This window comes from Abrus precatorius, unplaced genomic scaffold, assembly GCF_003935025.1.
Source record: "Abrus precatorius isolate BTA unplaced genomic scaffold, Abrus_2018 Scaffold4, whole genome shotgun sequence".
Classification (NCBI taxonomy): domain Eukaryota; kingdom Viridiplantae; phylum Streptophyta; class Magnoliopsida; order Fabales; family Fabaceae; genus Abrus; species Abrus precatorius.
In genome coordinates, this window is record NW_020874384.1 from 10,104,260 (window position 1) to 10,131,981 (window position 27,722).

The window sequence follows — 27,722 nt, forward strand, 5'->3', positions numbered from 1 at the left end:
GATTTTTCTTTTCTCTTGCATTTTTTAAAGTAATCTCCCCCACACTTATTTCTATGATCATTCCCAAAATAATTTTAAAGTTCTTGTATCTCCTAAGGTTGGGTCATTTTATTGTTTTACACTTTTGAGTTGAAATGAGCTATGATCACAAGAAATAGGCCAATTAGACTCAAGGGGACTTAAACAATGGAAATAATGCAAGGTTGGATTTTTGGTTAGTAGTTTCTAAGAAAGAAATGATGTCTCTATCATTCTAATGCAAGCATATGGAAATATAGTCTCAAAAAGCTTAAGGCAGGTTTTGGTGCCATACAACCATGAGTGTAATCACATAATGAAGTAAAATGACATGATATTGTGATCTATATGGTTCAAAATCTCACAAAGTATATATTCTATCACAAATAATCAAACACACAAGATATTAAAGTTCACCTATCAAATCAAAGAATGATTCAATCAATCCATCAAAGCTATGAAATAATCACTTAATTAGACTAAGTACACACCAAAAACATAGTACTCCCTCCACTTGAAATTAACATTGTCCTCAATGGAAAACACAATAAGCATAAGGACAATTCAAACAATCCAATAAGTGAAAGAGAGGTAAGAAAACTCTCTATAAATCGAGGTAGGTGGCCAATTCAAAAGTGGCCTCCTCTTGTTCATGTTCTTCTAAGCCCTCATGAAAAACCTTGAACCGATGCCCATTAACTTTAAATCTCCTTTGCAATCCCATATCTTGAAGTTCAACAACACTATAAGGAAAAATGTTAATAACAAGAAAGGGACCATTCCACCTAAATCTCAATTTATTGGACATCAACTTAATTCTAGAATTATATAAAAGGAATTTGTCACTAATGTGGAACTCTTTACGCCCTATTAGCTTATCATGGAAAGCCTTGGTGCGCTCCTTGTAGATGTTGAAGTTCTCATATGCTTCTTTATAAATCTCCTCCAACTATTGTAATTGAAGCTTCCTGTGTGAGCCAACCGCCCCTATATCCAAATTACATTGATTGAAATGCCTATAATGCCTTATGCTCCACTTCTACTAGTAGATGACATGCCTTGCCAAAAACAACCCGATAAGGAGACATTCCTGTGGGTGTTTTGTAGGCAATTCTGTAAGCCCACAGAGCTTCCTCCTAGCGTAGACTCCAATCCTTTCTGTTGGGTTGGACAGTCTTCTCTAGGATTTGCTTTATTTCCGGATTGGAGATCTCCGCTTATCTGTTAGTCTGAGGGTGGTATGGTGTGGAAACTTTATGCATAACCTGAAACTTTTGGAGTAAGGCAGCTATTATGCGATCCCTGGTCACTAATTAATGCTTTGAGAAATCCAAACCTGCAAAAAATGTGTGACTTTACAAATTCTACAACAACATGAGCATCATCAATACGAGTGACCTTTGCCTCCACCCACTTGGAGACATAGTCCACTGCTAACAAAATATAGGTATAGCCAAATGAAACAGGAAAGGGACCCATAAAATCTATGCCCCATACATCAAATACCTCACAGAAAAGGAGAGGTAGTTAGGCTATCTCATTCCGGCGCGAGATGTTTCCAGTCCTTTGGCATCGCTCACATGTCTTACAGAAGTTATGTGCATTCCAGAACATAGTAGGTCAATATAGTCCAGAATCTAAAATCTTTCGAGCTGTACATTGAGATTCAAAGTGTCCACCGCAAGCCAAGGAATGGTAAAATCTAAGCATAGACTGGAACTTAGGTTCGAGCACACATCATTTGATAATCTTGTCATTGCACATCTTCCATAAGTATGGATCATCCCAAATATAGTATTTGGAATCACTCTTCAGCTTGGCAGCTTGACCTTTGAAAAAGTATGTAGGAATCTCCTAAGCAGCCAAATAATTTACCAAGTCTGCATATCAAGGATCATGCCCTCCAATGTGGTAAAGCTGCTCATTTGGAAATATGTCTCTAATAAGGAGATCCTCCAGTGGCTGTTGAATTCTGCTCAATTAGTCTGCCACTAAGTTTTTTGCACCATTTCTATCTCTGATATCAATGTCAAACTCTTGCAAAAGAAGCATCCAGTGAATTAGTCTCGATTTAGAATCTGACTTCTTAAGCAAGTACCTCAGAGCTATATGATCAAAGAAAACAATTACTTTAGAGCCAAGTAAATATGAACCAAAATTTATCTAAAGCAAAAACAATAGCCAAAAGTTCTTTTTTTGTAGTAGTGTAGTTTGCTTGTGCTTTATCCAATGTCCGAGAAGCATAGGCTATGACATGGGGTTGCTTCTCCACTTTTTGACCAAGAACAGCACCAACTGCAAAATTTGAAGTATCACACATAAGCTCAAACAGAATCTCCCAACTTGGAGGCTGAATGATTGAAATAGAAGTGAGGCGCCTCTTCAACTCATCAAAAGCGTCCTTGTAGGTTTGATCAAAGATGAAATCAGTATCTTTCTGCAAAAGGGTAGATAATGGGGATGCGATTTTGTTGAAATCCTTGATGAACCGCCTATAGAAACCTGCATAGCTAAGAAAATAGTGCACTTCTTTCATAGAAGTAGGGTAAGGTAAAGAAACAATTACATCAATCTTGGTTCTATCAGTCTCAATACCCCTACTTGACATTACATGACCTGGTACAGTCCCTTTAGTCACTATAAAATGACATTTCTCATAATTTAAAACCAAATTAAACTATATGCACCTATCTAATACTCTAGACAAGCTATCTAAACATGCATCAAAGGAAGACCCATAAACAGTAAAGTCGTCCATGAATACTTCAAGTGAGGTCTCTAGGAAGTCCACAAAAATGCTCATCATACACCTCTGAAAAGTGCCAGGTGCATTACACAGTCTAAATGACATTCGTCTGTAAGCAAAGGTGCTAAAAGGATAAGTGAAGATAGTCTTATGCTGATCCTCTGGGGCTATATGTATTTGAAAGTAACCAGAAAATTCGTCTAGCAAGTAGTAATGGAATTTTCCTACTATCCACTCCAAGACCTGATCAATAAAAGGTAGGGGAAAGTGATCTTTGTGAGTACCTTGATTTAGCTTCCTATAATCAATACAAACTCGCCACCCATTCTGAATTCTGGTCAAAATCAGCTTATCAAACTGGTTCTTTGTGACTGTTATACCAGTCTTCTTGGGTACAACATGGATCAGACTCACTGACTCGCTATTAGATATCAGGTATATCATGCTAGCAGCTAAAAGTTTGTCAACTGCTTTATTCACCACCTCCAAGAGGGTGGGATTCATCCTTCTTTAAGGATGTCTCACAGGTTTTGCATCTTCATTCAGCAGAATTCTGTGCATACAAGTGGATGAGCTAATTTTTGGAATGTCTGCCAAAGTCCACCCAATTGGTTTCTTGTGGGTGCTAAAGTTTGCAACAACTTCTATTCTTGTGCAGCATCCAAATCTACTGAAATGATTACTGGTAGCTTGTTATCAATCTCTAAAAATGCATACTTTAAGTTCTTGGGCAGAGGCTTTAGTTCAAGTATAGGTGGCTGAATAATAGATAGAAGTGTCCTGATGGAGAAGTCTAATTCTGCAGCATGTATCTGGACAGGTTCCAGGGTATGTGTACTTGCTGTAATCAAGCTAGAGCGTCCCAGACCTGCTACTGCATCACATGAAACATCATCAGCTGCTAAATATGCATCTATTTTAGTACAAACTTTACACAAATCTCCTATAATGCATGTACAACTAGAAATATCAGAAAAATTAATACAAAATTCCTCAGTTAAAACATCAATAATATCTATATAAAATGCACTATGCAGCTCTAATGGATGCTTCATGGCCTCAAATATTTTAAACTGCATAACATCATCTCCAAACTCCATAGATAGAATTCTTGAGTACACGTCAATCTTTGTCCTTACTGTTTTTAGGAAAGGTCTACCAAGGATCAGTGTAGGCATGCTAGACTTTTCTGCCATGTTCAGAATATAGAAATCTGCAGAGAATATCAGCTTATCCACTTTCATTATCATGTCTTCTACTACTCCAGTAGGGAATGCAGTGCTTCTATTTGCCAATTGAATGACTACATCAATTTGCTTCAGAGGGCTGAGGCTCAAAGACCTGTAGATTGATGTAGGCAGCACGTTTATGGAAGCACCAAGATCAAGTAATGCATTGCTGAAGGTGAAATTTTCAATAGTGCAAGGGACAGTAAAAGTGCCAGGATCCTTGCACTTCTGCGGCATATTGGGCTGTGTGAGGGCTGACACGTTCCTCCCCATGCTGACTCTTTCATCCTTTTTTAGTCTCCTCTTTTTAGTGCATAATTCTTTAAAGAACTTTGCATATTTTGAAATTTATTTTATAGCATCCAACAATGGAATGTTCACTTCTACTATTCTAAATTTCTCAAAAAGCTCCTTATCAAAGTCTGTTGGTGGCCTTGGCTGGGCCACTCTGTTAGGAAAGGGAAGGGGTGGTTTCTGCATAATTTTTGAACTGTTAGGGGTAGTTTATTGCTCTGTGTTTTACTGCTTCTCTGCCTCTACATCATCTTGTACCTCTTTATCTTTCTGGTTGCCTGATAGCTTCTTCCCACTCCTCAATATTATGACACTCACGTTTCTGGGATTAACCTTTGGTTGAGAAGGGAGTTGTCCAGAACCTTGGGACTTGAACTGATTTACAGTGGTAGCAAGTTGGCCAATCTGTGTTTGTAGGTCTTGAATGAAGGAATTGACATTCTATTGGAATTGCAGATTGCTCTTGGCCATTTGTTTTGACCAAATCCTCCAATGAAGGCTCAGAATTTTGCTGTGTTTGCTGCTGCCTCATAGGGGGTGGTCTATAGCCATTACCTGCTTGGCTAGTCTGTTGCTACTGCTACTGTTACTGTTCAGAGGTACCATATCTCATATTTGGATAATCATTGAAGGAAGGATTATGAGATTGGTACTGGAACCTGTATGGTTGTTGTTGTCTTTGAGGTTGTTGGAAATTAGAAGCCCTGTATTGGTCTTGTCTTCCACTAAAAATTTTGTGAACAGAGGCTTGTTGGCTACCACCACACAACAAAATACAACAATTTGAGGTGTGTTCTATGGAGGAACAAATATGACAATCTCTAGTCACCCCTCATTGTGGAATAGTTTGTTGTGCAATAGCTAGTTGTCTTATGAAAGTAGTGAGATCCTCAATTTTGTTATCAAGTCTGCTAGAATTTGCTGCCATATGGTTTGGTTGTTGCATATTATGCACCTCTTTCATTGGTGCCATGGTCTTGTATTAAACTGCAGAGAGTTCTCTGCCATATTGTCAATTACTTCTCTAGCTGCAGATGGTGTCTTGTCCATGAGAGCTCCACCGCTTGTTGAATCAAGCATACTCCTCTCCATTGGAGTAAGGCCTTCATAGAAGTACAGAATAAGTAGCTGGTCACTGATCTGATGGTGTAGACAAGTTGCGCATAACTTCTTCAATCTCTCCCAGTACTCATAGAGACTTTCTTGACTGAACTGTCTGATGCCACTGGTCTCTTTTCTTATTGTGACTGCTCTGGAAGCAGGGAAGAAGTTCTCTAAAAACATCCTCTTCATGTCTATCCAGCAAGTGACAGACCTGGGCTGCAGGTAATATAGCCAATCTTTCGCTGCACCATCCAAGGAGAATGGAAAAGCCTTCAGCTTGATGTGGTCTTCTGGAACTCCTTGAGGCCTCATTGTTGAGCAAACTATATGAAACTCCTTTATATGCTTATGAGGGTCCTCACCTGCACTACCATTAAACATGGGCAACAAATGGATTAGACCAGATTTTAACTCAAATGGAGCATCTACATCAGGATATTGGATGCCTAAGGGTTGGTATGTGACATTTGGTGCAACCAATTCTTTAAGAGTCCTTTCGTGTTGATTATTAGCCATAATATCATAATGCACATATAGGCTATCAGAATTATCACAATTAGAATGCTCACAATTAGAGTGCACACTAACACTATCAAGGGTATCACTACAATGACTATGCACTCTACCTTCCAATTTAAGTCTATTCAACTTGTTCCAAGTGCGTTTAATCTCAGGATCAAATGCGGGTAATTGACTAGAATTAGTTTTAGTCATGCACCAAGAAGCAGATCAGTCAAAGTCAACAGGATCAACAAAGTTAAAGTTAACCTAATTGTGCTATTTTCTTTTTTTAAAGATTTTTAAAAAATATATATTTTATTTTTTGTTTTTCTATCAAAAATAAAAATTTAAATAAAAATATCAAAAATAAAATATAAATATAAATAAATTTAGAAAAGTGTTCTAAATGATGAAAAATGTTATTTTAAACAGTACCGCGTGTAAAATGAATAATATAATATCAATAATTTCTGCAACTCACAAAATAATAATAAATAAATAAAATAAAAAAATGTAGCGAGATAATAAAAGAATATGCTCCCACAATGTTCTATCACGGTTCCTAAAATTCTAACTTAATAATTTACGATATACATTCTTACCTTAGGTAGTTTGTAAGCCTAAAGCTAAAACGTCACTAGAGCTAAAATCAATTCCATAAAGTCATCCTCAATCAGTAGGTAGTCTACTAGATGTAGGAACTTATATAGATAAGATAAGCTCTAGCTAAAGTTCTTGTGATGGACAAACATAACGTTCATCCAAATTGCTATCACTACACAACTCCTCTAATCCTAAAATTTACTCAAACTCGGGTATAGGGCCTCGCTCATGTTATACATGATTAGTGGTGTGTGAGAGAACAAACAAACCTTATACAAATCAAATAAAAGAAAAAATAAAAATAAAAATTAACCAAATAAATTACAATAGAAAATACGATAAAAAAAATTGAAATTGAAATTATATTAATTTATTTTTTTTAAAAAAATTATATTTTATTTTCAAATTTTTTTAAATAAATAAAAAAATTCAAAATTTAAATTTAAATTTGTAAATTAGTTAGATAAAGTTTATTTTTTTTTAAATTTGAATTCAAAACTAATCTATCTAAAAAAAAATCAATCCTATTTTTAAATCCAAACCAAACTAAATCTAATCTAATCAAATCTTAACTATAATTTAAAATTTAAATTTAAAAATAATTTAAAATTAAAATTAAAATTTATTTATTTTTTTAAAATCTAATCAAATCAAATCTGAGGGATCCTTATTTGCTACTCCTCATATATGCAAAATCTATGCAATATCTTTGCAAATTGTGCAATTCTGTAACAATTAATCCAATATTTAAAAATATAAAATCTGAATCTAAAATTCAAAATTTAAATTTAAAAATTCAAAATTCAAAAAAATAATCTGAAATTCAAGATTCAAAAGGCACTAAAATAGCAAAATTCAACAAAACAAAAACAAACTAACGAAATTGAAATTAAACACACCCTATAAAATGAACAAATAAGAATATTAAATCGCAACAACAGAGACAGAAACGAAACAAAGACGAAAATAAAATTATGAATTAAAAAGTGAGACCGTAATACTAAACTCTAAAATGAATCAAAATCGACATTGCATCCCTGACAACGACACCAATTTGATAGACGATTGTTGTGTCGTTATCAAAACAACGAAGTTTTCTAAAGATTTGGTAGTATAGAGTCAAACTTAGGTTGATTCACGGAGACACATTCTCAGTTAAATTCAATTTTAGGTTTTGTTTAAAAAAAATACAAATAAAGTTTTTAGGATTTTAAAATTTGCAAATTAGTTAAATTAAATTACAGACAGAATTAAAGTGACTAAAAATGAATTAAGAAACATCAATCTACAGAATACCAATTACATGTAACTCTTACTATCACAGTATCTAAAGTTTTAAATCTGCGTTTGAACAATCACCCAATTCGCTCATTAATTCAATCAAATATCTTAATTGAATAGAGTTATGAATTAAATCAAATAATTATTTAACCTAATTCGCATTAATTATCAAATCAGAGCATCAATCGAGTCCTAATTTGAATTCTAACAACAGAAAAGTCAATTACGATCGCAATACACAATTCTGAGATTAGAGAGAAAAGAGAACAAACTCAGAGCAATATAGCGTAGAACTCAAGTCAGAATTACGACATTTGGATTCCATGGATTGAACAAGAGGTTTAGCCTTCCATCGAAACGCTTACCCCACGCAAGAATGAGAAAATGAAAAGAGAGTTCGAGAGAAAGTAAAAACAAAGATTCTTATTTTGACCAAGTCTCAAAATCTCAAAGTTTCTAATCATCACCCCCAATTTAGAACCTTATTAGTCTATTTATAGGTTCTGATTAGGGTAAATTAAGTGGCCGAAATGCGAGCATCAATAATATCTAAAAGCTCAAATACAATTATTAAATGATAAGGGTACAAATGCTATCCCGCAACAATATTCAGCAAATCTATCTCAACTTCAAAAAATCATAAAAAATCAAAAACAACTCCAAATTCAGAGTTCCATATATAGGTTTGCTAATGCCCTTCTTCTAAGGTAGCCTTCTTCTTTTATAATGATATTTTTCACTATTGAAAAGATGTCATTATGCTTTTAGTCTTATCTTGTCTTCTATTATTGTCCTTTCTGGCTGATGCTTTAGTCTTATCCTGTTTTGGCATGCAATATTATTCTCCTTCTGTCTGATACTTTAGTCTTGTCCTGTTTTGTCTATTTGACTGGCATGTGATTCTTATTTGTCTTCTTTTGCCGACACTCTTTTACTATTGTGAAAATGGAACGTAGATCCCGTAACAATCATCTTTATTCTCATTTCCCAAGTCTTCTATGTCTTCTAGAGAATTAGGACTTTTTGTTTCATTTGGTTCAAAGGCCACATCAGATGGCTTTGGAGATAATTGTAATAACATCTCATTAAAGTCTTTTTCTGTACTAGTTGCAGCTAATTTTGATATTAAAAAAATTCTTTTGTGCTAAAAACTCTTGGTTATCTTTTTTAGAGTTTAGCAAATTTGTCAGATTTTTATATCCAGGAATCCATGGGCAACTCTTTGTAGGAGTTTTTTTTGTAACGCTTCAATTGTTTTTTAATATTAATTGTTGTTAATTATATAAATCTAAATGCATATATATGTGTATATGAGTGTAAGTGAATGTTGAAAATTTGCATGGAATGCGTAATGATGGTGTGTTGTATGTAATAAGTATGAATATGTGTATGTATATATATTATGGATCTGTGTGTGTGTGTATGTGTGTATGCATGACTGGTTGGATTAAAATGGGCTAAGTACCTAAGTGCAGGGCATATTACTAGGCTGTTCTCGCTGCAGCGAGAGGGCCTTGGGAGGATGGACCAAAACTGTCATCTTCTCACTGTAGCGACAGACGTCTCGCTGTAGCAACAGAGCGACAGTTTGAGGTGCATTTCTGGGTGCAGTCTCGCTGTAGCGAGATTATGCAAAAACTAGGGTGCAGTTTTGTTTGAGATTTTCGCTGCAGCAAGGGGACCTCGCTACAGCGAGATGTAGCGAGAGTGTCGCGACCAGAAAAGGATTTAAAGGGGGTTAGGGTTCGAGGAGAGTTATTTCTCCCTCTCCCTTCAAATTCCCTTCGATCCTCTCATTCCTAGACCATTTTCCATCGATTATATTGCCTACAAAGCTGTTCGAAACCTTGATTAAAGGTTAAATCCGTGTGGAGAACGCTTGAGGTGAGTTTTAATGGTTAGGGTTCTGTTTCTCATACCTTTTTCTCTGTTTCTGAGTTTCCTTGGGGTTCTCATGGAATTCTTCCATGTGTTTAGGCCACAATCCGTGCGGGAGAGCATTTCTTGGTGGATTTAGTGTGTGGGCCTTCGATCCAAGGTAAAGGGGAACTCTACCTATCTCAAATGTGTTGTAATTCTTGTATGTTTTGTTAATTAATGCAATGTGGCTGGGATAAAGAGTAGGAATTATGTGTTTGATGGAAATTGATGTGCAATGTGATGTATGTTGGAATAGTTAGGCCTCGTGGGGGTGATTGTGTGTGATTGGTAAATTAATGTTATTGGGAATGAATGAAGGCTATGTGCCGTATATTGTGGATAAAATGTGGGCTATGTGTCGAGTACTGTGAATTGAATATAGGCTGTGTGCCGTGTGCAAGCATGAATATTGCGTGCGTGAATGAAATGTATGTGGATGGGGCGTGTGGCGCCGTTGTAATGTGTGCTAAATGGTTCAGCGATACACTGGAGGTGTGGAAGATGAAGACGATAGAAATACCTTGGGGAAGAGGGAGTAGTGGTGACATCGACTGTTGAACGAGTGTACCACGGGCCACACACTCTCTTCTTGACTAGACCTCTGACCACTACCTTTGCTAAGCGACCTGTGACTGCCCACATGGTATCCGTGAGGTGGGGATAACCGGCGACCATTCATGGTATAAATCTGTGATCACAGTATCACAATGAGTGGGCTAGCGTGCATATGCATGAGTTTGTATATTGTACTTGTGGATGTAAAATGTTACCAATGCCGTGAGTACATCGGTGTTAAAATGACATGAGCTGTGTGATAATGCTACCTATGACTATGTTTGTTTAATGTATTGGAAATGAGTTAGAGGTGAGACTCTATGCTTAATTATGGTTTGGTAGTGTAGAGTACTCACTCTTATATTTATTTTTCAGGTAATCAAGACGATCAGCACTGGATTCGGTGAAGGGGTGGATGGAACTGCTATAAGACTTAGGATATTAGTTTAGAAAACTATTGTATTTGAATAACTCCTCTAGCAACTGTTTGATGTACTTTGTAACCCCTTTTCTTTATTTGAAATGTTTGATGAAACTTAGATTACAAATGGAAGTTTTATTATTTCAAAAATTTGTGAAATTCGTTATTTATTGAAATTAAATTTAAGGTGTTACATTTTTTCTTGAGCTGTTAACCATTGATCAATTTTTTGTCGACTTAATAATTCAAGATTGAATTTTGGCCACCATTTTATCTTGACAACTCTTGATAATCCTTGAATACTATGATGTTCATGAAGTTTTGCTGAATCACATTGTTACATCATAATTCATGTTACTCCAAAACTAGCAGTAAAGGATAAAAGTTTATATTCTAGAAGAAAATTAGTAGTAGTATCAAAGTATTGTAATACTCTTCTTGGCAATTTCTAGAAATATACATACTTCTGCTCCAAAATTCGTCCACCAATGATGAAACCATTTTGAAAATTTTAAAGAAATTCCTTTTTTAAACCAAATGAACCATGAATGATTCTCTGGTATAAGAAATAACATATTTCTCCAAGCTTGAATATAATCAAAATAGTTATATTATTTGGGCTGATAATCTATTGTAAATTTCTTGTATTGATAAAGAGATTGTCCCCATTCTTGTATTCTCAATACCTATAATATTTTGAATTTTGAAAACACAATTTCTTGTGTTTTTGTATCTCTAGGATGTGTTAATTCTATAGACTGTGCGTCTACTAGAATTAGCTCATAATATTCTCGCCTTTGTTGTGAAGACGGTGAGATATAATGACAATCTTTGGGAAAGATTCTTTTAGCTATTTCATTTCAGGGTAATGAAAACAATTCTAGCTTTATTGATAGAATGGGAAGACAACCATCTTTTTCATGATAGTGTTTTTCAGGTTCTAAGGGATCTCTTTTAATAGAATTATGGGAAGATAGTACCTGAAACTTGTTATTAGTGACCTCAGAAGGGGTAATTGGTTTTTGTGGAGGAGCTTTTTGTAAAGCTTGTAATGTAGTCATAACTTTCTTTCCTTTATCAGGTTTTGAGGGAGTTGGTGGGGGATTAGGTTCTTGCTTTTTTGGTAATTCATAACTAGCACTAGTCATTTTTGACATTTTCTTGTAAAAATTCTCTGGTAAGATAATCGGGTAGACAATTTTTATTCCCCCTTATATGTTCAATTTCAAAGTCAAAATTAGATAATAATGCTTGCCATCTAGCAAAAATATGTTTTGAAACTAGATTTTTAACATCCTTTTGTAAAACTTATGGAGTGGCTTTGCAATCAATTTTTATCAAAAACTTTTTATTAAACAAATCATCTTGAAATTTTTGTAAACATAACACTATAGATAAAATTTCTTTTGATGCTAGATTCTCGAATGATATCTCACCACTTGTTCCTTCTTTTCTCTTGTTTCTACAATTAAGGCTGCATCAGGATGGGCAATACCTAAGCATAGAAGAGTTTTTACAGTTTCTTTTACCCTTTTGATTGTATTAGTCATCTCTTCGTTCCAGGGTGGAGGATTTTTCCTTAGCCTTTTGTATAAAGGAGCACATATTGTTCTAATATTTGGAATAAAATCTACTACATAATTTAGGCACCCTAAAAATCTCTATAATTGTGTTTTTTTTCTTATTTGGTCTGGAAAATTTTCAATAAATTCTGAAGATCTTTGTATTGATGTTATTGATCCCTAATATATTTCAAACCCTAAAAATATTTTTTTTTCTTGAAATATTTTCATTTTCTTAGCTGAAACTACTAGTCCATTTTCTTTTATTAATTCTATAAATTTATTCAAGTGTTGGATGTGTTGTTGTATTCCTTTTGAAAATATTAATACATCATCTAAGTATACTATTGAAAATTTCATATATGGATAAAATATATTATTCATAATTTCTTGAAACTCACTAGGAGCATTTTTTAATCGTTAGGGCATCACATTCCATTCATAATGTCCAGAGGGTACTACAAAAGCGGTTTTGTATCTATCTTCTTCTTTTACTAAAATCTGATAATATTCTGATTTTATGTTAAATTTTAAAAATATTTTAGCACTTGTTAATCTTTTAATTAAATTTTGTTTATTAGGAATTAGATACCTTATCCATTTTAAGACTTTATTTAATGGTTTATAATTTATAACCAATCTTGGAGCACCTCGTTCTTGCTCTAAAGCCTTATTTACATAAAATCAAGTATAACTCCAAGAAGATTTTATGGTCTTATTAAACCCTTTTGTAAATATTCTTCTAATTTTTTTTTACAATATTTTAATTATTCTTTATTCATTTGTATAAGTCTAGCTTTAGTGGGTATATCTTTTTCATTAAAGTTATCTTCATATGGTAAATTGATTTCATATTTTTTCCTTGAATGAAAAGCTATTGGATTAGTATCACATATTTCTTTTTCTATTTTTTGTTCAAATTTTTTTATAATATTTTGGACCTTTGGAGTTTTTAATTGTTGTTCTATTTTTTTATATCTTATCTCTTCATTTATCATTTTAATTTGACTTTTCCTTCGTTCTATTAAATTTATTTTTGATATAGAGGCTTCTTGTAATAAATTTAGTTCTCTAATTCTAGGAGATTGTGTCAGACTAGTGATTTATTATTTACTAATCTATAATATTTTATACTTGTTCAATGTTAATTGAAGGATTATATGGTACTGGAATAGATTTAGATGGAGTTTGAAATTATTTTTAAAAAAAAAGTGAACAGTACAGTATGAACAGTGTCGAATGAACAGTAAAACCATCTGTGAACAGTAAATCCGCGTACAAACTGCGTATGAACAGTACAAACCGTGTATGAACAGTAAAAACCGCGTATGTACAATGACTGCTGACGTCATCAGTGACATCATTAGGTCGTCATGGCTGACGTCACATAAGCGTGCAGTACGCGTGCACAGTATTTTCCGGCGTGAATAGTAAGACGGTGAACAGTATTTCTGGCGATGAACAGTAAATTTCGGCGGTGAACAGTAATTTTTGAAAATTTTCTATAAAAAGGGGGCTTCACACGAAATTTTTATTTCTTCACCCCTATCCAAGGTTCTCAAAGGTTCTAAGGCCAAATACCACCATTTTCTCTCATACTAAACCCTCATAAACTTAAATTTCTCGCCAGATCTGAGATTCTACGTCTATTCTGAAGGATTTGAAGTAAGTTTCTTTAAGTTTGAAGCTAGATTTACCGTTCGTTTCTCTTCTCCTTCTCTTTCTCATAGAAGTTCATGGTGTTCTTAGGAGAAACTTCGTTCTAAAGCCGAATCTTCGGTGAATCTTGCATTAAAACAAGTAATATTCGGTAGATCTAGTGTGAATCATCTTTCTGAGGTAAGGGGAGTTTACTTTAACCTATGAACTACGTTTTGAACGGTTTAATATGCTATTTCAAGATGTTTTAATATGATTTTGTTAGATCTATTGAATAAAAGCTATTTTCTAAGCTGTAACTGCTGTTAATTGATTTAAAATGCTGAGATTTTGGCTGATCTATCTTAAACTCGCCTTAACTGAGCTATTAAAATAATTTTAGCAGTGTGCATCATGCTGAGATATATGTTTTGCATCATTATAGAGCTGAGTTACATGTTTAGGTGGGTAAACGTGTAACAGTAAGTTCATGCTGAGCTGCTGTGCTGTGCTATCTGGATCCAGATACCTGAATAGGTCGCTCCCAGTTGGAAACTGTTTTCATGCTGTGCATTAGATGGGCTGAAAATGCATGAGATTATTTCTGTGAGAAATATTTTGCTCTATATACATGATTTAATTTATTTTTGTAAGCTCACCCTTGCATTTCTTTCTATGTCGTTGTGTGTGTGTGTACTGCGATGATCGTACGGTGGTACGTGAGCAGATGTAGCAGGTGTTGCATCTACTTCACAGGCTGAGGGGCCAGTGAAGAAATGATTGAAGCTGGGGTCGAGTAATATTGCATCAAAGTCCTTTTTCCTTATATTTTGAGACCTCATGTAGACGGAGCTACGTAGTATAATTTTGGGTATTTTGAATATTATAAACTAAATGTAATATTATGTTGTTCTATTGAATATTTGTTGTAAGAAACTTTGTTTTATTTTAATTGAGAAGAGAATTTCATACTTATATTTTCTATTATTTATTTATCTTAAATAAGTATGTGATGTACAAACAATGTTCTCGGTTCCTTACAAAAAAGGGTCGTGACATTTTAGTGGTATCAGAGCATGGTCTAGGTAAACCTACGGGGTGAGGTTGTTAGACGTCAGTTGTGCATATTAGACATGTGAATTTCAGCTGTGAATCATATATCATGATTTCTATTCATCAAGTTGTGAGGGAACGAGCTTGATCATCTCAGTTCTCAGACATGACTTATGTAAGAAACTTGGTATATGATACTTGGGTGAGCTATAAGTGAGTCATACTGTGTGAATAAGAGGCTGTTGAACTAAGTTGTAAATGATTGCTGAGATAAGTGTGTTTGCTATGCTGTGTGAATGCTGATATGATGTTATCCTCAGTGCTAAACTGATTAAATTGTTATGATATACTAAATATGAATATATCACTGTAAGCTGAATATGTGAATATAGTTATGTGATGGTATTGCTGAATGTATTAAACGTTAGTAAACTAAGCTAGTCTATACATTAGGATGGCTAGACCGAGAAGATATGCTACAAACCCTCCTCCTCCTGCTGACGTGAACCAAATGGCTCACGCCATGGAGGCCATGGCAGCCACTGTTAGGCAGAGTCTAGATATGATTCAACAGCAGCAAGCTGCAAACCAAGGCACTGCTGTAGCACAGGCAGCAGCAGCTACTGCCTCAGCTGCACCTCCTCCTGAATACCATGGGTTGTCATAGTTCAGGAAGAATGATCCTCCTCAATTCTCGGGGGTGGATGGACCAGATGCTGCTGAGCTCTGGATCAGGGAGATTGAGAAGATCTTCCTAACTATGGGTTGCGTCGAGGAGAGAAAGGTGTTATATGCTACTTATATGCTGACAGGGGATGCAGAGATGTGGTGGCACGGAGCTCGTGCTATGCTGGAGGCCCGAGGTGAAGTCATCACTTGGGCTGTACTTAGAAGTAGTTTTCTGGGAAAGTTTTTCCCTTCCCATGTTCGTGCTGCCAAAGAGCGGGAGTTTCTAAACTTGGTGCAAGGAAACTCATCAACCTATGAGTATGCAATACAGTTTGAGCGACTTTACAGATTTTATGCTCACCCAACCTCGGAGGAGTGGAGATGTCAAAGGTTTTTAGACGGGCTGAGAACTGACATAAAGAGGATTTTGATCCCACTTAGGATCACGGAATTTGCTAACTTGGTGGATCAAGCCACCATTATAGAGAGTCTTAATGCAGAGGATGTTGGTGGAGTTGGGAAGACTCCATCTAGTAGAGCTGCTAGTAGCTATGGTAATGGAAGTAAGGGTGTTAAGAAGGGCCCTTACAGTCGGTCGCTACGCCAACAGTAGTCTCGACCATCTCAGTCGAAAGGATTGGCAGCATCAGCCCCGGTGCCAATAGGGACCGCTACTTCTGCATTTCAGCCTAGGGGAGCAACTTCTTCTCCTCCTAAAGCCTCAGTGCTGCAGATTGTCAGATGTTTCAGATTTGGTGGGCCACACTATCTGAGCCAGTGCCCACAAACTGATGTTACAGTTTGCTTCTCATGTTAGCAGCCAAGGCATCTTGCTAGGGACTGTCCTACGCCTAGTGGGGCAGTTTCGTCTTCTGCTAGTGCCTTGCACGCTGTGAGACCTAAAGCGACTAGAGCTCCGACGAGAATTAGATCGAGAGCAGAGGGACGTGTATTCACTACTTCTGCATCAAAGGCAGCCCAGGCGACAGATCTCGTTCAGGGGACAGCGGTAGTGGCAAGTACTTCTCGCCAGGCTGTGTGGAATTAATTTCTACTCGCCAGGTAGAAACATCCTTAGGTGAGATACTCCCTCACCTAAGGATGTTAGGAAAGGTCTAAAGACTACCACAAATTGATCCAGGAAAGGTCTAAAGATCCGATTCATGTAGTCCATAAACACAGCTGGAGTATTTGTGACTCTAAAAGGCATCACTATATATTCATAGTGGCCATATCTAGTGCGAAAAGCAGTCTTAGGAATATCTTCATCCTTCACTCGGATCTGATGGTACCCAGACTTCAAATCAATCTTAGAGAATACCTTAGCACCTCTCAGCTGGTCCATCAAATCATCGATTCGCGGCAACGGATACTTATTCTTAATTGTCAACTTATTTAACTTGTGATAATCAACACATAATCTAGAACTGCCGTCCTTCTTTTTCACTAAGAGAACTGGTGCTCCCCAAGGTGATACACTCGGCCTAATCATCTGTTTCTGCATTAGATCCTCGATCTTCTCCTTAAGCTTCATCAACTCTTTCGGCGCCATTCTGTAAGGTTCTACAGACACTGGCTCAGCTCCAGGAATCAAATCTATAGAAAACTCCACCTCTCTACGTGGAGGTATTCTAGGAATATCCTCTGGAAAAATCTCAGGGAACTCTTATACTACTAGTATTGACTGAAGGCTTTGCTCCACTTCTGCATTCATAAGTCCCAACAAAACAAAACAAGATACTCCCTCACCTAAGGATGTTTCTACTTGGCGAGTAGAAATCAATTCTACACAGCCTTACTGCTCAGGAAAGACTAAAACACCTCCGGCCACAATCAATTAGCACACGATTGGCAGCTAGCCAATCCATACCCAAGATTACATCTAACCCTGACATCGGGATACAAATAAGATTTACTTTGTACTTTTGTCCCTCAATTACTATGGGGCACCTAACACAAACCGTTGAAGTCTTAATCGAACTTTAAAGTAGGTGTCGATACTACCAATTCACATCCTAGATCACTCAACGATAACCCTAAGTTTCTCACACAAATGTCCGCAATAAAAGAGTGCGTGGCTCCAGAATCAAACAATACAGAAAGAGAAGTACCTGCCACTACCGCTGTCCCCTGAACGAGATCTGTCGCCTAGGCTGCCTCTGATACAGAAGTAGTGAATACACGTCCCTCTGCTCTCGATCTAATTCTCGTCGGAGCTCTAGTCGCTTTAGGTCTCACAGCGTGCAAGGCGCTAGCAGAAGACGAAACTGCCCCACTAGGCGTAGGACAGTCCCTAACAAGATGCCCTGGCTGCTGACATGAGAAGCAAACTCTGACATCAGTCTGTGGGCACTGGCTGAGTTAGTATGGCCCACCACATCTGAAACATCTGACAATATGTGGCACTGAGGCTTTAGGAGGAGAAGAAGTTGCTCCCCTAGGCTGAAATGCAGAAGTAGCAGTCCCTATTGGTGGTCGAGATTGCTGTTGGCGTAGCGACCGACTATAGGGGGCCTTCTTAGCACCCTTACTTCCGTTACCATAGCTACTAGCAGCTATACTAGATGGAGCCTTCCCAACTCCACCAACATCCTCTGCATTAAGACTCTCTATAATGGTGGCTTGATCCACCAAGTCAGCAAATTCAGTGATCCTGAGTGGAATCAAAATCCTCTTTATGTCAGTTCTCAGCCCGTCTGAAAACCTCTGACATCTCCACTCCTCCGAGGTTGGGTGAGAATAAAATCTGTAAAGCCGCTCAAACTGTATTACATACTCATAGACTGATGAGTTTCCTTGTACGAAGTTCAGAAACTCCTGCTCTTTGGTAGCACAAACATGAGAAGGGAAAAACTTTCCCAGAAAGCTACTTCTAAATACAGCCCAAGTGATGACTTCACCTCGGGCCTCCAGCATAGCACGAGCTCCGTGCCACCACATCTCTGCATCCCCTATCAGCATATAAGTAGCATATAACACCTTCCTCTCCTCGGCGTAACTCATAGTTAGGAAGATCTTCTCAATCTCCCTAATCCAGAGTTCAGCAGCATCTGGTCCATCCACTCCCGTGAATTGAGGAGGATCATTCTTCATGAACTCTGACAAACCATGGTATTCAAGAGGAGGTGCAGCTGAGGCAATAGCTGCTGCTGCAGCAGCGGCTTGGTTTGCAGCTTGCTGCTGTTGAATCATATCTAGACTCTGCCTAACAGTGGCTGCCATGGCCTCCATGGCGTGAGCCATTTGGTTCACGTCAGCAGGAGGAGGAGGGTTTGTAGCATATCTTCTCGGTCTAGCCATCCTAATGTATAGACTAGCTTAGTTTACTAACGTTTAATACATTCAGCAATACCATCACATAACTATATTCACATATTCATCATAACAATTTAATCAGTTTAGCACTGAGGATAACATCATATCAACATTCACACAGCATAGCAAACACACTTATCTCAGCAATCATTTACAGCTTAGCTTAACAACCTTTTCTTCACGCAGCATGAATCGCCTATAGCTCACCCTAGTATCATATACCAAGTTTCCTACATCAGTCATGTCTAAGAACTGAGGTGATCAAGCTCGTTCCCTCATAACTTGATGAATAGAAATCATGATATATGATTCATAGCTAAAACTCACATGTCTAATATGCATAATTGACGCCTAACAACCTCATCCCGTAGGTTTACCTAGACCATGCTCTGATACCACTAAAATGTCACGACCCCTTTTTGTAAGGAACCGAGAACATTGTTTGTACATTACATACTTATTTAAGATAAATAAATATTAGAGAATATAAGTATGAAATTCTCTTCTCAATTAAAATAAAACAAAGTTTCTTATAACAAATATCTAACATAATAACATAATATTACATTTAGTTCATAATATTCAAAATACCCAAAATTATACTACGTAGCTCCCTCTACATGAGGTCTCAAAATATAAGGAAAAAAGACTTTGATGCAATATTACTCGACCCCAGCTTCAATCATTTCTTCACTGGCCCCTCAGCTTGTGAAGTAGATGCAACACCTGCTACATCTGCTCACGTACCACCGTACGATCATCGCAGTACACACGCACACAACGACATAGAAAGAGATGCAAGGGTGAGCTTACAAAAATAAAATAAAATCATATATATAGAGCAAAATCTTTCTCACAGCAATAGCCCCATGCATTTCCAGCCCATCTAATGCACAGCATGAAAACGGTTTCCAACTGGTTTCACAGCCTAAGTAATCTAGAAGGAACCGAGCTAGTCCAGGAGCGACCCATTTCGGTATCTGGATCCAGACAGCACAGCAGCTCAGCATGAACTTACCGTTACATGTCTACCCACCTAAACATATAACTCGGCTCTATAATGATGCAAAATATATATCTCAGCATGATGCGCACCGCCAAAGTTATTTTAACAGCTCAACTAAAGCAAGTTTATAATAGATCAGCCAAAATCTCAGCATTTTAAATCAATTAACAGCAGTTACAGCTTAGAAAATAGCTTTTATTCAAAAGATCTAACAAAATCATATCAAAACATCTTGAAATAGCATATTAAACCGTTCAAAACGTAGTTCATAGGTTAAAGTAAACTTTCCTTATCTCAGAAAGATGATTCACACTAGATCTACCGAATATTACTTGTTTTAATACAAGATTCACCGAAGATTCGGCTTTAGAACGAAATTTCTCCTAAGAACACCATGAACTTCTATGAGAAAGAGGAGGAGAAGAGAAACGAACGGTAAATCTAGCTTCAAACTTAAAGAAACGTACTTCAAATCCTTCAGAATAGACGTAGAATCTCAGATCTGGCGAGAAATTTAAGTTTTTGAGGGTTTAGCATAAGAGAAAATAGTAGTATACGGCCTTAGAACCTTTGAGAACCTTGAAGAGGAATGAAGAAATGAAAATTTCGTGTAAAGTCTCCTTTTTATAGAAAATTTTTGAAATTTATTGTTCACCGCCAGAAATAAGTAGTACGGGTGCACAGTATTTTTCGGTGTGAATAGTGCCCTGAATAGTATTTCCGGCGTGAACAGTAAGGCGGTGAACAGTGTTTCCGGTGATGAACAATAAATTCCGTCGGTGAACAGTAAATTTCAAAAAATTTTATAAAAAGGGAGCTTCACACGAAATTTTCATTTCTTCACCCCTATCCAAGGTTCTCAAAGGTTCTAAGGCCGTATACTACCATTTTCTCTCATACTAAACCCTCATAAACTTAAATTTCTCGCCAAATCTGAGATTCTAGTCTATTCTGAAGAATTTGAAGTAAGTTTCTTTAAGTTTGAAGCTAGATTTACTGTTCGTTTCTCTTCTCCTTCTCTTTCTCATAGAAGTTCATGGTGTTCTTAGGAGAAACTCTGTTCTAAAGCCGAATCTTCAGTGAATCTTGCATTAAAACAAGTAATATTCAGTAGATCTAGTGTGAATCATCTTTCTGAGGTAAGGGGAGTTTACTTTAACCTATGAACTACGTTTTGAACGGTTTAATATGCTATTTCAAGATGTTTTGATATGATTTTGTTAGATCTTTTGAATAAAAGCTATTTTCTAAGTTGTAATTGCCGTTAATTGATTTAAAATGCCGAAATTTTGGCCAATCTATCTTAAACTTGCCTTAGCTGAGCTGTTAAAATAATTTTGGCGATGTGCATCATGCCGAGATATATGTTTTGCATCATTATAGAACCGAGTTACATGTTTAAGTGGGTAGACGTGTAACGGTAAGTTCATGCTGAGCTGTTGTGCTGTGCTTTCTGGATCCAGATACCGGAATAGGTCGCTCCCGGTTGAAAACCGTTTTCATGCTGTGCATTAGATAGGCTGGAAATGAATGGAATTATTGCTGTGAGAAATATTTTGCTCTATATACATGATTTTATTTTATTTTTGTAAGCTCACCCTTGCATTTCTTTTTATGTCGTTGTATGCGTGTGTACTGCGATAATCGTATGGTGGTACGTTAGCAGATGTAGCAGGTGTTGTATCTACTTCACAGGCTGAGGGGCCAGTGAAGAAATGTTAGAAGCTGGGGTCAAGTAATACTGCATCAAAGTCCTTTTTTCCTTATATTTTGAGACCTCATGTAGAGGGAGCTACGTAGTAGAATTTTAGGTATTTTGAATATTATGAACTAAATGTAATATTGTGTTGTTTTATTGGATATTTGTTGTAGGAAACTCTGTTTTATTTTGAATGAGAAGAGAATTTCATACTTATATTCTCTATACTTTATTTATTTTAAATAAGTTTGTGATGTAGAAACAATGTTCTCGGTTCCTTATAAAAGGGGTCGTGACAGATTGTAGGAATTTAAATTCTATAATTTTTCCTTCTATTACATTACTTATAATTCCTTCATTACTTATATTATAAAGATATAATAATGTTAAAAAAAGGTGTTCCTAGAATCATTTGATTAGTCATATTTTTAACTAATACAAATGAAGTTGTAAAACATATTTTATTTTTACAAATTTTTGCTTTTGACAATTTATATTGTATATGCATTTTTGATCCATTTGCTGAAGATAACTTTTCAGTTTTTTTTCATAATATCTGGTTGGTTTTAATCCTTTTTGTATACAATTTATGTCTGCCCCCGAATCTATTAAGGCTATCATATTAAATTTTTTTATTTTTACTATTAAAATAATTTCACACCACCATTTATGTGTCATCATTAAATATAGTAATTCCATATTGAATATTTCTGGTTCTTTTTTGTCTGGGTTTTTATTAGTTTGTTCTTTTAATATTTCTTTTCCTTCTAATTCTAGTAATTTAAATTCTAATACTATTTGATTTTGTTTTAACTCATTTACTTCTCTTTTTAAAATTTTTATTTCTTTTTGTAAATCTTTTATGTTAATATTGGTACTTGGTTGTTTAAATTTTTCATATACATCTTTCATTTCTATTGGTTTTATTTTTATAGGTTTTTCTTCTTCTTTAGTAACCAAATCATTGAGTTTTTTTTAATAAATTCATTTCTAAGAAGACCTTCTCCTAGTTCTTCAATGAGAGTTATTAAAGTTTGTCTCTCATAATTTGATATTACATTTAATTGTGGTTTCATACAATCTTGACAATTACATAATCCTGGTCCTAAATAATAATTTTCTTCTAACTCTGATTCATCAGAAGTGTCATCCAACTAATAGATTTCATTTTCTATGCTATTTTCTTCATTAGAGTTTTCATTATCAGACTCCTCTGGTTTTGAATTTACTAGGATTGAATTTAATACTTGTTTTAATTATTCATTTTCTAATGAATTAATTTTCTTTTCTACTTTACATTGATCTGCTTTATGACATATTTTTCTACATTTCCAACATGTTCCTTTAAATTTATTTTTATAATTTCTTTTTGACTTAATATTTTGATTTTTTTGATATTCTGATTTTTATCAAACTTTCTTTTTCTGTATTTGGGAACATTTTGAGACTTAGCTTGTCTTTCTATTTGTTTTTTATATTTTCTACTAGGGGCATGTACAAATTCTATTCCATATTGATCACAGAAAGTTCCTAATTCTTTTCTATCTGTTAGTTTTTCTTTTCTTAATTGACTTTGTAGTTTTGTATCATTATATACCCTTAACCCAGTATCTACTATGATATTATGTATTTGTCCAAAGGTCAGAGTTTCATAATTCATTTTTCCTTCACATCTTACTTCTAAGTTTTCTATTACTTTTCTTGAGAAAAGAGTTAGTAAAACAGCTATGAATCTTTCTTTCTAATAAGGTGCTGCTGCATCTTCTCTTAACATTACTTTAGATAAAAACATATCTTTATACCATATATAATTTGTCATTGTGGCACATCTTAAGTTAGCCAATTGGATTCCTATTCTTTCTTTAAATAATGTTTGATCTCCTATGAAATTTTGTATTATGAAATATATAAGGGTAACTACAGCATCTTGTTCATTATTTTTTTGTTTAATATGTGATAATATAAATTCTTTATCTGGAAAAGTCACATAATGATCCCACCATCCTCTCAGTTGTCCAGTAAATCCCTAAACAAGAGTTTTAGTGGCTACTTTATCTGATAATTTTTTTAAGTTTGTATAAAGTTGCTGCCATAATCATTTGTTGTGTTAAATCCAATATTGCTTGTTCACTTAAACCATCTAGATTTCATTCTACTATATCATTTTCTTCATATGAATTTTGTACTAAATTAGGTCTCTGCTAATAAAACATCTAGTAAAGTTGGTCTGTTATAATAATGTCTTATTTTTGGCTGATTATATCTATTAAATTTTATTTTATTTAATTCTATAAATGTTTCTATAGCATTTATAGTATATTTTTCTATACTTAATTTTGCTACTCTTTCTTTTAATTCTTTTATATCTAATTCTATTCTCTTTTTCTTTTCAAATTCTTTTATAGTTCCTAGAGATAAAATAGTTAATTTGTACATAGATTTGTCTAAATAGCTTAGTTTCTTAAGACTAGTACTTGCATTTGTTTGTTTATTTTTAATTCTAGTTATTTATTTAGTCATAACTTCTAATACTGTATTAAAATAATTTAACTATTGATGTATTTTATTTATATAATTTTTATCAATAATTTTGTCTAAAGGGTTTATCTTTTTATAAGAGCTAGCTTTCACTTCTTCATTTTCTATTTTAATTTTAATTTGTTCTAATTGAGGGTATTCTGATTCTATTATTTTTTTATGTAGTTTTCCAAGGTACTGTTATTTTATTTAAAATATTTATTTGTTTAAAATTAGGATATTCTATTTTTTAAAATAATATTATTTTAATCATGGAAAATATTATATTTATTCCTTTTTATTTTAGATGTTCATAAAATTTTTCTCTTAATTTTGTTCATTTATTTTCTGAAAATTTTGAAAAGAACCATTCTTTTAATTCTTTATTGTATTTTGCATCTATTTTATTTTTAATCCATTTTTTTTATCAATTATAAAAGGTTCTTTTCTTGTTAAGGTATTTAAAACTTGAGATGTTGTGGGACTATAATTTTCCTCCTCTAAAATATAATTTAAAACCTGAGATGTTGTTGGTTCATATATTGGGATTGAAATTCCTGATCTAGTTGTATTATCTATTCCTCTAAAATCTAAATTTATTGTAGAATTGTTTATTGAATGTCCTAAGGGTTCTTTTATTATACAGAAATTTTGTATTCTAATAGAAGATCTATTCATTCTTAATCTTATTTTTTCATTTGTTTCTTCTATGATATCTCTTATTTCAATATTATAAATTTTTTAAATTCTCTATTTTCTTCAAAAATCCATTCTTCTGGAATGGTTAATTCGTCATATCTTAGTTGTACTATACTTTTTCCTAGATTAGCTTATATAATAGTTTCATTTTTAGGAGTTTTTCTCCTAGCCTGAAATCCATAATTTACTTTTGTAATCTTATAATAAACTCTATATATTAAATGGAAAGGATCATATGAACTGTTTACTATATTATCTTATGATATTATAAATATTTTAACAGTTTTTGGTGTATTTTCATTTGTTAAACTCATAGCGAAATTAGGAAAATAATTAAAGAAAGCAAGTCCATCTTGCAGATTTGTTTCTAAAGCAGCTATTATTGAGTCTTTAATTTTTAATAATTTCATATCTCTTAGTAATATTAGAACAAGTAGATCTACACCTATTCTATAATTTAGCTATAATTTAGTTTTACTACTAATTATATTAATCCTAAATGAATAAAATTAAATCCATCTCTTTTAAATTTTTGAATTAATTGATCTTTTAGTAATTGAATTTCTTTTCTATTTTGAGTACCTGGATATGAATACTCAATCTTATGAATTTTTTTATGTTTATTAAAAGACCATAATGATTATGTTTTATAAACATTTTTTTCTTAAACAACTGGTATTGACCTATGTAAAGATTTTTCTATTTCATCTATTGTAATTTATTTCAGTATGTATCTGATGTTGAAGCTCCATTCTCAAACATTTCTCTTTTTATTATTTAATTATTACCTCCTAAGTTTAATCTACTCATAATTCTTAATAAATTAGTCATTCTAATAATTTAAATTTTTACGGGATGAAAATACTCTACTTGACTAACGAATTTATTGCAATTCTTATGAACTTACTATCGACACTACTATCTGAACTTACCAATGCTTAAACAATTTTCACTACTACACTTAAATCTAATTTATTATGAATAATAATTTATTAAAATTATCAATATATATATATATATTAATATTAATTACCCTGAAATTATTAAATAGAAGATAGTTCTACCTCAAATAATAATAACTATTTTTTTCATAAAACTGAAATTATAAAAAGTAAGATTACATGAATTACAAATTTTTTTCATAAAATCAAATTTATAAAAGACTAAAATTATGTTGAATCATATTTATAACAATAATTTTTTAATATATGTTCAACAACATATTATAAATAACAGGCTCTTATTAAAAATTATAAAATTTAGATATATTAATGATTAAATTTTATAATTTTAATAAAATATGATGTATAAATTTTTATTGTATGTCTTTATTTAAATATTTAAAAATTATTATAAGAATATAATATTTTTAATTAATATTATTTAAAAAATAATTTTGTATTTAAAAATTAATATTTTGATTTTTATTTAATAATATTTTGATATATATTCTAATCTTTAATTAAAAATATAAAAAATAAACAATAATTTGTACTACAGTATAATAAAAACACAAAAATATAATAATAAACTAGTATAGAAAAAATCAAAACAAGATATAAAAGTTAATTCATAAATATTTATAAGATTAAACATATATTTATACGTTTTTAAATTTCATAACTAGTGGAGAGTGTTACCTGTACACACAATCTTAGTTTAACAGTTTTATTCAGAAACAGTGCTCCCCCAACGGAAACCCAAAATCAAGAAAGCTAATAATACACAAATACCAAGACAAAAGGTACCAAAACCGGTGTCGTTTCAGGTGGCGGCGGTCTTGGAAGCTTCTAGATCTGCAGCTTTCTGGAGGAGGCTATTGGGATCGTCTTCGAGGACCATCTGAATGGGGAAGGAGCCCAACCCATCTGCGATAGCCAGCATGATCTTCTTCATCTCCGATCGGAACTCGTTGCGGTCAACGGCGCCGCTGTTGTCGCCGTCAAACTTGTCGAAGATGGAGTCGTACAAGCTCTTCAATTCATCCGGCGGCGTTGCCACGTCGATGCCGAAGTGAGCCTCGATGAGGCGCATCGACTCGAACGCAGTTCGTAGCTCTGAACGCGACAAAACGCCGTCGTTGTTGAGATCCAAAGCCGCGAACTGCTCGTCGACGCTCTTCGTGAACGACTCCTCGTTGCTTACGAAGTCACGCACCGTGGTTCCATCGATTATTACGACGCCCATGATTACGATGATTTCTCTCTTGAAGATTGAAGATGAGTGAACTGAACACCGCTTTGGTAATCAAGTATCTATTATTTGTGGCAACTTGTCCATGACACGTTGGTCAACGGTGGCCGTTGGATTTAATGTCAGCATCGTGTGATTGTTTTTTTTAATATTTTAATATTTAATTTTCTCTTGCGTCTATATTTTATCTTTCTCTTTGCGCTTAGAACTAGGGGCGATAAAAGTGAGACAAGTTCAATAAAGGTAGGTCGGTCTACTTATATATTTTAAAAGTATGCTAAATTTTCTAATTTAGTAGTCAGTCAATAGACTAGCAGGACAGCTTCTCTTAAGAAAATATAATAATGTTATTTTAGGACAGTTTTTTTTAAGAAAAAATAATAATATTATTTTAAAGTTAAATTTAAGTATTTATATACGAATAATTATATATATATATATATATATATATATAAATAAAGATCTTCTTACACTAGAATAAGTCTAAAAGCTCTTTTATACTTAATCTGAACTTTTTATTTAATTTATATTTAATGGTTAATGAAGTAATAAATTATAACCTATTTAATGTAAGTTAAATAAAAAATTCAGATTAAGTGTAAGAATTTTTAGACGTACACTAATATAAGAAGATTATGCCTATATATATATATATATATATATATATATATATATATATATATTAACATTACACATACA

At 34.0% G+C, this 27,722-nt stretch overlaps 4 protein-coding genes across 5 annotated transcripts; 1 reads left to right on the top strand and 3 right to left on the bottom strand.

Annotated features, from left to right (window-relative positions):
• LOC113865686 lies at positions 1 to 27,065 on the bottom strand. Of its 2 annotated transcripts, none has more exons than XM_027500404.1 (2): positions 26,579 to 27,065; positions 1 to 3,632 (listed from the first exon to the last, which is right to left on the bottom strand). In XM_027500404.1, the coding sequence occupies exon 1, from the start codon at positions 27,015 to 27,017 to the stop codon at positions 26,595 to 26,597; it is 423 nt and encodes a 140-aa protein (XP_027356205.1). In that variant the 5' UTR covers positions 27,018 to 27,065; the 3' UTR covers positions 1 to 3,632; positions 26,579 to 26,594. The 2 variants fall into 2 exon arrangements, with proteins under 2 accessions (XP_027356205.1, XP_027356203.1); XM_027500402.1 differs by having other exon boundaries at positions 1 to 3,638; positions 26,564 to 27,065.
• On the bottom strand, positions 3,409 to 4,266 carry LOC113866097. The gene is made up of 2 exons (XM_027500987.1): positions 3,795 to 4,266; positions 3,409 to 3,707 (listed from the first exon to the last, which is right to left on the bottom strand). Exons 1-2 carry the CDS (start codon positions 4,264 to 4,266, stop codon positions 3,409 to 3,411), a joined length of 771 nt encoding a protein of 256 aa, XP_027356788.1.
• On the top strand, positions 15,686 to 16,207 carry LOC113866098. Its single transcript, XM_027500988.1, has one exon. It carries the CDS (start codon positions 15,686 to 15,688, stop codon positions 16,205 to 16,207), a length of 522 nt encoding a protein of 173 aa, XP_027356789.1.
• LOC113866100 lies at positions 17,743 to 18,894 on the bottom strand. Its single transcript, XM_027500989.1, has 2 exons — positions 17,989 to 18,894; positions 17,743 to 17,907 (listed from the first exon to the last, which is right to left on the bottom strand). The coding sequence occupies exons 1-2, from the start codon at positions 18,892 to 18,894 to the stop codon at positions 17,743 to 17,745; spliced, it is 1,071 nt and encodes a 356-aa protein (XP_027356790.1).
• Positions 27,066 to 27,722: the final 657 nt, after the last annotated feature.